The 13,517-nt window shown below is 32.4% G+C and overlaps 1 protein-coding gene across 2 annotated transcripts in view; it reads right to left on the minus strand.

Moving 5' to 3' along the window:
* The window catches only part of LRRC7 (leucine rich repeat containing 7), a 448,351-nt gene that overhangs the window by 98,195 nt on the left and 336,639 nt on the right, over positions 1-13,517 (minus strand). For both annotated transcript variants that reach the window (XM_047084407.1, XM_047084406.1), the window contains exons 14-17: positions 11,864-11,963; positions 9,825-9,949; positions 7,550-7,798; positions 2,449-2,649 (exon numbers count right to left, since the gene is read on the minus strand). In XM_047084407.1, the coding sequence (XP_046940363.1) occupies positions 2,449-2,649; positions 7,550-7,798; positions 9,825-9,949; positions 11,864-11,963 (675 nt within the window). The remainder of the gene's footprint in view (positions 1-2,448; positions 2,650-7,549; positions 7,799-9,824; positions 9,950-11,863; positions 11,964-13,517) is intronic.

Genomic DNA, 13,517 nt, shown 5'->3' on the forward strand with positions numbered 1-13,517 from the left:
CCTTCATTTTCCATATTTAACCACACGGATAAATGCGTCATGCAGTGAGTGATATTCTCTTCCACATTCTTGAGAATATGAACTAAATAATGACTCAAAATAGCAAACAAGTGCAAAACATACAAGAAAATATTATACATTTAATATAATATACATTGATCAGCTAGACACTCGGTTGTCTGTATTAATTATATCTGAAAGTTGAAAATATGGAGCATGGCCCCTTAATCTGGGTGAGTAATTTGATGAAGAATTGGCTTCTCTTTGCTCTAGGATGGCTAAAACTTGGGTAAAGAAGATCTAGAATTTAAATTTTAGAAAAAGTATTGCACTTACCAGTGAGAATTCTACTCAACATAAAGGGCCAGGAGAAGAAAACTTAAGAAAGGTGGGGTGAATCACTGAAATAATTATAAAGACTAAGACTGAGCTCAATTAAATAGGCAATAAGAAGCCACTGTAGTGTTTTTAAGCAGAGAAAGTTAAATTTGTTTTTAAAAGATCATTAACAGAGTTATGAGGGGGCTGAGGACAATGTAAGTCAAGAAGTTGACAGGTTTTATAGAAATGCAGGACAGAGTTGAGGGCCTGAAGAGGTCAAGGAGATACACTTAGATGAAAATGTATAAGCTTAGGTGATTGTTTGGAAGGGGCAGTGAATGCAGAGAAAGAAGGAATAAGAAATCAGGATATCTCCCAAATTTCTACCTTGAGTGGACTAGTAAAATAATGGTACAAGCTGAGATCAAGATTGGGCATATAAGAGCAGAAACAAAACTGGGGAAGAAACATCCGATTTAATTTTGGATTTTTCATTTGAAGTGTTTATGGTATAATTTTAAGATTTATTTTCTCTACTAGGGTTATTATTAAATTCATGACCAAAGCCATCTTTTCCTTGCTTCACCTATCCCAACCCTGAATTAAGAAATTTTAGAATCTTCTTATTTTGTAGTAAAATTACTCAGTTTATGGGTTATCATGACCTCACAGTTATTTGGATGTTAAACTGTGACTACATGAGATTTAAATACAAAGTGTCTCCAGTGTGTACCTGCTAAACATTGGCTTTCTTCCTTTTTATATTATTCAAATATCTTAGAGATAAAAGTCTGTTATCAGACAATATCAGACAATAATACTGATTTTATAAGTAAATGGAAAAAAAACCCAAAATGAGTACTTAAATTTTCCTCCCTAGATATCCAGCTATATTCTTCTCTTCTGGGGCAGGCTGGTACCTCCACTGGCGGATGTTCACACCATGCTTATTCTTGCTCAAGCTTTTTCCTTTGTCTGGAATGACTTCCTCTCTTTCCACTTTAGATGAATCACCCAAATATCAATATGCGGTTCAACTTTAAACTGTTTCACATAACTTTTTAATTGATTGGCCGTGATTGCATCTCTCTCCAATTTCTTAAAGTATTATATTTGCCATCACTCAACAAATCATGTGACTGTATTTTATATGATATGCTCTCTAATCACCTTCTCTGTGGTAATTTTACCTGGATAGGCTCTAAATTATTTGAGGACTATGTGCACATTTTATATTTCTTTTCTCTCTCTCACAGTGTTTAGCACAGTGCTAAATATACAGTTGGTGTTTTATCAATGCAACAAATTGATTCTGTGAAATGCAGATTTGTAAAAGAGTTTCATGAATCTAGATTTTTGAGAAGTGCGTATAGTAACTTCTAGATGTACTCATACCAGTTATGTTTCTAATGAAGATAAAAAAGGTGATAACCAAATTGGCTGAAGAGTTGATGAGATAGTACAGAGGTGGCATAAATGTAGTTGAATTCTTTTCAGACCACACAAATTGATAAGGATGAATATCTAGTTTATTCTAAAATATAGGCATTCAGCTTCACATGACTAGATCCAGAAAAGCTAAATTTCAAAGTTATCTCCTGTTTTTCATTTATAGTAGTGTTTCCTATAATGGTTTTAACCCAAACCCTAAAACAAACAAACAAAAAATTGGCTCTAAATCTGATCCAGAATTTTACTGAGATATGCAGAGTAAAAAAACAAAACAAAACAAAACAAAACAAAACACCCCCACAAAAACACACACAAAAAAACCCAACTTCATTTAGTCTTTTCTAATGACTCATACAATAAAAGTTTGGATAGCCAAAACAGTACCATGAAAATGGTATAATGCACTTACTGGCCAGACCTCGCTAGGTGAGCAAGTATTCCTTCTGTGTGTATTGGAACTTTTGGAGTCGTATTATAATTTTAGGCCATGAGGGTGTCATTTACCTGTAATTCAGTAAATGCAACTCTCATAGTTTGAAAAAGTAGAGAAACTCATTTATATCTTAGGGAAAAAAATGCACTTATCAGAGATCTAATCAGTTTTAAAAAAACATAGAATTTAGTAATTCCAAAAAATCCAAACCACACTGGCAATTACCAATAACCTTGAAATACCTCCACTGTAATCTCCTTTGGGGCTACAGGCCACTTGTGTTCATACTTTTCTTTCACAGTTTGCTCCGTGTTAGCAGTTGGGTTTGAATTCTCAACACGCACTCCATGGCTTGGCTTACCCACCAGATTTTGAACAGATTTTACCATATTCTTTAAATCCTCTGGGTAAGGAGTTGGATATCGTTTTAGGTTTATTTCAACCTAGAAGTTTATAAAAAGAAATTTCACATAAAAATACCTTCGGCAAACATGTTCACAAAACTACTCCATTTTATGTGCAGTAGTGAAACCAAATGCAATATAGTGAGTGTTGAGCTGGCTGAGAAACTGTACTGTTGCTGTCAGTGGTGTTCTTTCCATATTCTGCCCTCATGGGGCTTCTTCCCGCCACGCCCACCTTCTAGATTAAAAATAATTTGGGGATTATATCCTAGCTTTAGACCTACCCTGAGGATCATTGAAATAGGAGTAGGTCAAACATATAAGTGACTAGCAATCTGAAGATTTTAAGCAAATTACTGTCAGCTGCTTTTATACTTTAGAGGCTGTTCCTTACCTATCTTAGTTATTTATAAGTAATTATTTTCATGTTAAAAATATCTTTGGAACATTACTATAGATGATAGGAGGAGACCCCAAAAGATTTACAAGTAGAGTTTATCATGTCTTTAAAAAATGGGGAATTGACAGTATCTGCTACCAAATATGCATCAGCTCAATGTTAATTAATTAGCATGTTATATCAAAAGGTAGGGTAGCTAATTCTTGTTAATGCCTAAAAAAAATGCTTCAGGGTGGCTTTTATATTTAGTTTTTACCCTAATAAAGTAACATTGTAGGTACTGCCTTAAAATACTTAAAATATTAAAATATTCCTTTGTAGGTAATGTCTTAAAATAAAAAATTAAAAATTGAGGAGATTTTCTAAGATATTCTATGTAAACACATAAATGTTGGCTTATATTTACCCAGGTATCTATTCCCCTTTCTTGAATTAATTTTTGGTGTATCAATCTGCCTTTAGGGAATATATATTAATGATCATTCTTCACATTTAATTTAGAGGGAGAAAATATGAGACACTTCCTTATGGAATATCCCATTATCAGAGTATTTAAAATATACCTAAATTGGAATAAATCCAATTTATTCATGCCGATTAAAAGGGAGTGGGAAGAAATATAAGGAGCAGATTTATTTGGCCTGGCTTATTCCAGTAGTCACAACTTTTTGCATCTGAGTAGAACCAACTTTACAAAATGGAATGGTTTATGTGATTGTAGTGAGTATGTGTCTGTGGAAAGTGTGTGTGGGGGTAGGTGAGGAGGAACGGAGAAGGGGAAAGCAAAGCTGAAGAAGGAAAGAGTGGGAATGAGAGACGAAAGGAGAAAGTGGGGGGCACATGCACCCCCACCTGCCCACACCCATGGAATTCATGGGATGTAAGAAACTATGATGGTGGTATAGATCTGAGGATTGTAAATATGAATTCAAACACTTTTGCTCATCTGCAGATTTAGCAAATCCACCAACTTTGTCATATTCATCTTCCTCGTGGCTCATTTTCCATATCAAATGCTGGGATTGGACTCCACTGGATGATTTCTAGCATTTCTTTTAAGACTAAACATACAAAATTATTTTTCCAATACATTTTTGAAAGGCTGATGAAAAACCAGATAATTCTGCTAGTATAAATATTGTTTAAATGTAATTTTGTCTTTTACACTCCCAAACAAATAAGAATGAACTTAATAATATATAGAAATAAAGCTACAAAAATATAACCCAAGGAAAATTTAGACTTCTCGGAAAAAAAGTGTTAAGTTGTTAGAATGTAATATAAATATAGCTCAGGGTACTTAATTTATAATGCATTCTTAAGTAAACATAAAGAGAATGATATCCATGCTAGACAAAGTCCATTGGGATGCATGCATTCTTGGATCTGCTGTTTAAGTTGGTATTAGAAATGTTCATCATAAATTAAATCTAAGTTTTAAATGATATTGTTGAACTCATTTAAAAGTACTTGATATCAAAGGGCTAAAAGTCAAAAAACTACATTTAAAAATATAGATTGTAGAGTGGTATGACTATTATGCCAATTAAGAACATCTTTTAATTTTTAATAACCAATGGTATATGAATGAAAAATAATTTTCAGGTAGAGAATTAAAATCCTATGTACCTTAAAAAATTCTCAATGCTAAAATTATACTCCTAAATTGAATCAAAAGGAAAAAAAAAGTGTGAAATGTTCTTCTTTAATTGAATTAGATTCTTCATTGAATAATGTAATCTATTTTTTATAGATGCTATGTCTCATCTGACAAAATTAGATGACTATTTACTAATGGCCATGGTGCCAATATTTTCTGGTTATTTTATAAACAAGTTAATATGATATTTTGGTCACATCACCAGAATATGTTTGGGTACTTTATCTTTGAAAAATATTTAAATTTAGAAACAGAAACAGATTTGTCATGAATTTAATGAAGCTTCAGTTTTAGAGCCTGTCACTTGCACAGCCTCTTTCTAAAGCCTTGTGAGGGGCCCTACTTATGTATTTAAATGGTTATTTTATATCCTTTTCCTTAAAAGAGGCCCCTCTCCAAACTGTGGGAGTTTCAGGTCTCATACAACTTGGATTTGTTTCACCTAGCCAATAAGTTCCTTGTTTCCCACTTGTTGGACCTGGAGTCAGAAGATCTAAATTTAAGCCACAGATTTACCTCAAACAAGCTATCAGCCACTAACCTTTCTGTCCAGTTTCCACTTGTGTAAAATGTGAATGATAATATCTTTGGTGAATATATGACTAAAATGAGATAATACCTGTGGCAGTCTTTTGAAAATATGTAAATTCTATTCAGAGATTAAATACTATCTAAAATCAGATTCTACTTAGGTATTTTTAAAATCTCAATTCTTTTGGCAGTTTAGATTCTATTATATATACTATATACTCATATATGTATATATATACACACACATATGTATATACATATAAACACCATACTACCTGTAACTATCTGGATTTTTTCAGATTGTATGTAGCAGCAACCATTATTTATTCAGTATCTGCCATTTGCCAGGCACATGCAATATGTTTATAAGGATATTTAATTTATTATTATCTATATGATAAATAATACTTATCTATGTGATAAATAAAACTTATTATTTATCATATAGATTTAAATATAAATAAACACTGACTAATTATAATTAACAATAATTAAACAATTATAATTAAACATAGTTTAAATTGCATAACTCATTATAGCATCTGTTCCCATTCTACCAAAAGGGAACAGTGTTGGTCCAAAGTCATACAGCTATAGGTAGCAATGCCCAAATTCAAACTCAGGTCTTTGACTCCAAAGCCTATGCTATGGAAGTGTTACTTGGTTCAGAGCTACTGTCTGATAGAAGTGCAGCACATTACTTGTACAATCTTGTGAAAAAATGGTGTTTGTAAATCTATAATGTAAATTTTACTGAGTTAAATAACAAGATGATTTCAATTTTTAAAAACATAAAGCTAACAATTTTTTATAATTCCTTTTAAAATTTAAATAACGCTGTAATATTTTATAATTGTTATGTTTGTAAGTTCTGTAAAAACATATTTTATATCCTTTTACAGATTGTTTTGCCTTCCTACTTTTCTTTTTTTATGCCTTCCAACTTTTCAACTCATGTGTGCCCTGCTTTAGAAATGAATAAACATGCTCATAAACACAATTTTATTAATAGTTCAGTAATGCCCCAATACAAAAGCAGTTTCTTTATATTTCTAAATATATAGGCTAGAAATATTCCCTTATTCTAATATGGGATGGAAAAACAAATAGGTGGGAAAAATTGTCACTTATGTTCTTACCAAAATGTTGTATATATCACTCACCATAAAGTATTTGTTCATTTTACATATACATTTTATTAAAATGCAAGATTTTGTACTGCAATGTTATTTCACTTTAATTTTAGAAAAATAGCAATGTTTCACAACATTCTGTATATCTCAGATCTAAAACAAGTGCAGTAAATGCAAATAGCAGCTGCAAGATGTTGGAGACTCCCAAAAGTTTAGCAATGGAAGAAAGAATTAACATAAATAGCTAGGCATTTAGAGATGATATCTTGAATTCACAAAGAAAACCGTGGTTTTCTTATGTAATGATTAAATTCTAATTTGGTTTGGCTGTAAATTCCGGTAAGAGAAATAATAGTGAATGCCTTGATTATTGATTGTTAAATATCTTATTCTGGGATTTAATTAGGACATTTTACACAGAAAGGAAACCTATAGCAGTTTCAGTGAGGATTCTCAGCTGGCCTTATATTGTGCATAGAATATAAGACACAGAATAAGAATCTAGTCCATTACATGTGGATGGTAAAGCTTACCAAAAATGTAGTGTTCTTTCACATCCCATTAAGACATTTTTTTAAATGAAACTTTTAAACACCCAACCCATTGAGATAAGGAAGCCCTATTTGCCACAACTCCTAAACCAATCTTCTCTTACAGGAATTCTCATCATCTGTGCCTTCAAATTAGAGGGAAATCGATACTTTTCAACAAATGTCCATCTTTGTACTCAAAGTCCACTCTCAGCAAATCCCAATTCAAATCTCATGCTATTTTATGAATCAATTTTTAGTTATTTAATCTCCCTCAGAATTGACATTATACAAAAATGCATGTATGTATGGGGACAATTTAGATGTTATCAACAGTGTCATCAACATTCTGCCCGACTATTGGTATTCCCACACTTTAAATTAAAGAAAAAAATATTTAAAAATGAAAACATAAATGAAAATGAAGCACCCAACTAAAAAATCATGCCATATATCCCACCTTAGGCACCTCATTATTAATGTTCCCTCCCCTGACTTGGTTCTCTCCACCCCATTGCCAATGTCAATGAACAAAAACTTACATTGGTATCGAACACTGGCAACTGGATGGTTTCTATAGGATCGACATTCCTTACCCCAAATCATGCAGAACATACCCCATAAACCACTGTTCCAAGGTTGCCTCTACATGGGGGGTTCTCCTACCCCAAACACCTAGGCCTACCTGTCTGCCACTTAGAGAGGGAAGAGTGGTGGATTGTGCTGCAACTGGCAATGGAGTACACATGCTCCTTTCCTGCTGGAGGCCACTTATACAACCCCATGCCAGCTGTGGGTCATTCTGGGGGACGGGCATATCTTGGATCTGCTGATCACACCTGGCCCATGGTGTGCAGCAATCGCCAGACAGTCTGGCAGGTTGGAGAGTAATCCCACGCTGGCCCCTTTCCCAGGGGGCTTGGCAAGAGTGATCCTGTGGGAGAAGGAATCTCCATTTTCTGGGAGAAAGAGGAGCACTGTAGCAATACTTTCACTTTATCATTTTTCTACTCTTGATTTTTTTTTTCACTCTGGGTGATGCATTTAAAACAACCACAGAAAATTAGTTCAAACTCTCTAACAAAATGGTACCAATATCAAATGAAGCTAAAGGGTCACCACTTCTTCACACAATGCAGCAGTTATACTACACTGTACACTCTATAAGTAGGGCATTATACTCTAGTCCATTTGGAAGTTGATGGCATAGGTCAGTGGTTCCTTTTTAGATTTTATGTAAATGAAAGGTAAAATGGTGCTAAATTTAATGTATATGTAATGAACCAAAACCATGTGATTAATTTACTATAAGATTTCCATACATTCCATTCATCATACTTCCATGATGATTTATTTAGAAGTTTGTTTGTGTTCTAATTTGCCCAATAGCCAATGGCATTGGAAATGTTCAAATTAGTCAAAACCAAGTGTTTGAGATTTTTGAAACACATATTGTTTCGCCAAAATATAGATAAATCAAACATAAATAAGCATAAAGAAAACGCAATCTAAAGTATAATGAGCCTACTCTGATTATAAACAAAACTGATCACATAACACACAAACAGGGCTTCTAAATAACGGTTTGCATTTACCATATTTTATGTTTTCATTGACACATATACCAGAGTATATTAAATGTACTATTTTCTTGTTGGATCCTTTGAATATGGATTTTTAGGAATAAGTATGTAGTTTTTGACATTCAGTGAAGAAAAAGAATGAATCAGAGGTCCAGTATAGAATGCATCATCCATTGGTTCTATATTTAACGTACGAAATCTTAAAAGAAGAACTGAGATGTTGTAAGGGTCTTTGTTTACTTTTAGTTTGGCATTGTTTTTTCCAGGAATTCACAAGTTAAAAAAATGTTTCTTTGGTTATTAGATAGCATTAACCAAGCATCCAGAAACATTTTTTTCAAAGCCAAATCTTTAACAAAGCTATCATTTTGATTTGGGAGTCCGTTTTGGGTTCTCCACAATGATGTAGAGGTAGGCCTTGTCAATTACCTTACTGTCTAAATCTAGTAAGGTTCCAGAGTGTGTTGGTTTAAGAAAGAAGTTTAGAAAATGTGGGAATGAGGGGAAAGAAAAGAAGAACACATTACACAATCTATATCTATTAACAGGATGCACATAACAATTACTTAGGCAATTAGTCACTCAGAGTGAGAGCTGTTAGTATCCATGATGGAAAAAGTACACAAATAATACTATAAAAAATTAGTGAGAGATTCAAGATGTTGCCATGATGTTAATATGAAGATTTGATGTTGAGAAGAACTATATCACTTCTGATATCTTCAAGCTTAAATACTTAAAAATATAGATTGTAAAATTTCACCTTGTTACTTGACTTAAATTAAATTAGTTCCAATGAAGAATTTTAAAAATATATGTTTGAGGTGAAAAACTGAATATCCCCTGGTATTCTTGCCTCCTTTAAAACTTGTTTTCATATTTAAGAAAACTCAGAAAATTTTCTCAGATACCCCAAGGACACTGAATCTTTCAGAGATTTTAATGCCAATGTAATATATTAATCTGTTGGTTTTTCCTTAAATGTGTACTTGGGTCTCATATGGCCTGCCTGATGCCTTGCTTGGCGATTAAAAGAAAACCATTTTAGTGTTTCAAAAATATAATAAGATGCTTAGGTAAAGTCTATCAGCCAGATTTGTTTGTTTGTTTTGGCTTTCTCTCACCTTGAATCTCTTTCATGTTGTTACTCTGTAAGATGGGTATTAAATTTGCTCAGAGACGTTAGTCTCATTCTGAAGCACACCAATGCTTCTCAAATTACCATCCTGCTATAATGAAAGGTACCACCAGCACACTTGAAGATATATCTGACCTTCAAGCAGAGGTCACTCAATTTGTCCCTAAGTCTATTGTATTAATAACAATGGACAAACAAAGATAATGAGAAGAAAGAAGAAACAAAATTAAAAGTTTCACCTTAACTTTCCCAGCATTTTCGTCATCTTCCTTTTTTTCTTCAAATTCAAAGGCAACAGTCATGCGTTGTTGTCTCTGCTCTTCCCACAGTGTTGGGTTAAAGCTGTCACTGTCTGACTGGAAATCTACAGTTAGATTCCAAAGTATTATTGCTTTTTTTTACATGAAGTGTTATTAATAGAGCTTAGTACACTATGCAAAAAAATGGCAATAGGTACTATAAACAAGTACAAAATCAAAAAAAAAAGGAAAAATAAAGAGAAAGAAAGAAAGAAATAAAGAAGAAAGGAAAGAAAAAGAGAGGAAAGGTCCTTTGATATTTGTTACATGGTCTTTTACATCTTAATTCAAATTCAGCTTTCCTAAGTACATATTAGTTACATATTGGGATTGGGAAGTTTTCTAGTGCAGAGAATGGGCTCTCCAAATACTACTACTAATGATAATACAAGAGAGCTGGGCTGTACATTTTAAAATATTAATTTTTAAATCTTCACACCAGCACACTATGGGTAGTACTAATATATCCTCAATTTGTTAATGAGAAAACTATAGTTTTCTCTGGGCCAGTGCAGGATTCTATTCCATGTCTGTGTGATTACACAGCCCATACCCATATTTGTAGCCACTAAACTCTATCAGGATTTTATAAAAGGTACTACATAACATTGGTTTTTCAGTAAAGTGTGTAAAATTGAAAGCTTTATTTATTTATTTATTTTTGCTGTGTGTATGTGGTTGGGAGGAAATGGAGGGGAGCTTGTTTTTAGGGTTATGAACATATGGAAATTCAGTCTTTAACATTACAGTCTCAACTAGTCTATATATATCCCCAGTTAATAAGGAAAATAAGTGGCTTATAAATATTTAATTTATATCAAAATATGGACTAATAGTAATATCTTCCTTGCCAACATTAATTGTGAAGATCACATGAAAATGCAGTACAAGTACTTCGTTCAGGCTAAATTCTTCCCCAAAGGACAACACTTATCATATATGTACTTGTTTGTTGCAAGGGATTCTGAAAATTCATTTATTATACTTCTGCCTGAAAAGCCAAAGGGTGACTTGCTTAAAGTTCAAAAAATTTTTCTATTACCAACTCTTCTTTCCTCAAAAGAGAGCAAAACAAAACAAAACCTGGCTAATTCCTTAACATCACACTTTGCCTAACTAGATCTACCTCATTCCCTACAATAAATTAGGGATTCAATCTGTGCAACCATATCTCAGAAATGACCAGCAAATCTGAGATTCTTTTCACTTTTCCCTTTATTTTTTAAATGAAATATTTTGATAATCTAGGGACTAATATGAAAATATAAGTAAAGTTTAGGTTTAGGTTTTTCAACACGTATATCTATCATAGCTACTGACATCATTTAGAGAAACTCAACTTGAAAGAGAAAGAATGGTCATTATTTTCAAGTTATCTCTTTATGGTCGACTCTTAACATGAAATAATTTGGGCCTGGGATCACCGGACTAAATGTTTAAATTGTGTTCATGAAATTAGTGAACACAGGAAATAAACCAGTTCACTGAACCTTCCTTAAGATCAGACACTTCTTAGCTCATTTCAGTGAGCTGGGTACTACATTTAGTTAACTAGTCCTATGTCTTAGAATCCACCAAGAGAAGTTGCTCCCAAAAATCAACACTTTCATATAAGATATGAAGAGGGAGAGTTACATTTTTGGGATCTTATTTAAAATAGTATAGTGTACATTGATTTTGTAACCTGCAACTTTACTGAATTCATTTATCAGTTCTCCCAGTTTTTTGGTGGAGTCTTTCAGGTTTTCTATATGGAGTATCATGTCATCGGCAAATAGTGAAGGTTTTACTTCTTCCTTGCTGATTGTGGAAGATAAGATTCATGTTTAGGGTTAACCCCTGGATGACTTATATGTGTCATCTAATTATTTTCATAGCCTTGCCCATGTGTCAGTATTCCTGGCCAGATATCAGAATAAAATTATTTCCTTTTATCCATAATTATATAAGTATAGGAGAAATTTTTACTGATAATTTACCTTCATCACCACGAGGTTGCTGGGGAAACATGTAGTTAGTCAATACTCTTTGCTTTGTTTCTGGATGGGCTTCAGTTTGTAAAGGGATAAGGGCTTTTGACTAGACGCAAAGAACATACAAAATACATTAATAAGATAGTGAATATGAAGAATATTACTTTTATATAAGACATGGTCAATAGTTTGGCCTCACTGAGCTGAATGAACAATTAAAAGAAAGGCAAGGAAAAAATAATAAAATAATTAAGGATTACATAAAAGACTATTGCTGAGGAATATTCTTAAATTCTAAGGTCTTCATACTGAGAGTTTCTTTTTCTGTAGGATACTTTTTTACAAAACCTATCATCTTCACTGAGCAATGTCAGTTTTAGTCTTAAAGAGACCAAGATGTATTAAATTATTCAACAAAGTAAGCTTTTGGTGTGGTTCTATATGCTCATTCATTTTCACAAACTGCTGCCCTAAAAAGACAAATGGGATTTGCTATCAAATCCATGCTACTGCAAGATCATCTATGAATTTAATTAGGTTAAAACAGAAGCATTTTTTGAGAGATATTTTTGTAACCAAAGACAGAGTCCACATAAAAATAAGCAACTATTCTTGTTGTACCTGATGTATCAGTATATTTCTTGTGGATGGTAATATTTAATTCTTTATTAAAATTTGATTTTACAAATACAATTTCTGAAGGGTATTGTAGAACTCTGATATTAAATTATATATATATATATACATATATATGTATATATATATATATATATATATATCTTATTGGAAATGATGATATCTAATGTTTAAAAAATCCACTAGTTTCATGACATTTATTAATAGGAGTGAAACACAAAGTGGATTTGGCATATCAACTTGTCTCATGCAACTGAGTCAGAAACACATTAAATCACTGTTATAAATAAAAGTTAAATGATGCAGTCATTGTTCAGTTCAGTCTCCCACAAGAATAATAAATCATGATATTAGCAGATGTTTTTTCACAATGAAAGACTGTAGAATAGATTGTTCCATTAGCATAACTCACATTGAATCCAGAAATTATTTATTTATAATGATATATTAATGCCTTGAAAAATCTATAGTTCATTGATAAGATTTGGATTTGAATCTAATTTCTCTACTCAGCAGATGGAAGCAAGTACTATAATGACTGTAGGGACACAAACATTATTCTTACACTTACATTTTATGTTTTGTAGAGATTTAATTTTTTCACAGAAGTAGCCCAATACTTAGAAATCTGGTCAATTCATTTACCTGTAATGCTACGTTTATGCTCAGGAGATAATGATAACAAACTAAATTCAAGATGATTTGTTTTCATTTGGCTATTCATATTTGCAAAAAGGTGTTTCAAAATTTTGGGATTATGAGAAAAAAGTAAAGATTAATAAGCCATGTCAAAATTGTCCACCATCATTTTTTTTTCTGGTGGCAAATCAGATGTCTTCAACTATTTCTTGCTATTTTCCAGTTATTAAAGTTATTCATTAACACTCAATTAGTGATTTGAATATAATCTATTTTCGTGATTATAAAAAATAGTATCAAACCAATTTCACAGAAAATACTGATAATAGTCACAAAATATATCTGAAAATTCCTTGTATAAAATTTTAGAATTAAGTTGATTATA

The sequence above is a fragment of the Lynx rufus genome, unplaced genomic scaffold, assembly GCF_022079265.1.
Source record: "Lynx rufus isolate CCGP_SWC_20201006 ecotype Redwood Valley unplaced genomic scaffold, mLynRuf1.p SCAF_2, whole genome shotgun sequence".
NCBI lineage: Eukaryota > Metazoa > Chordata > Mammalia > Carnivora > Felidae > Lynx > Lynx rufus.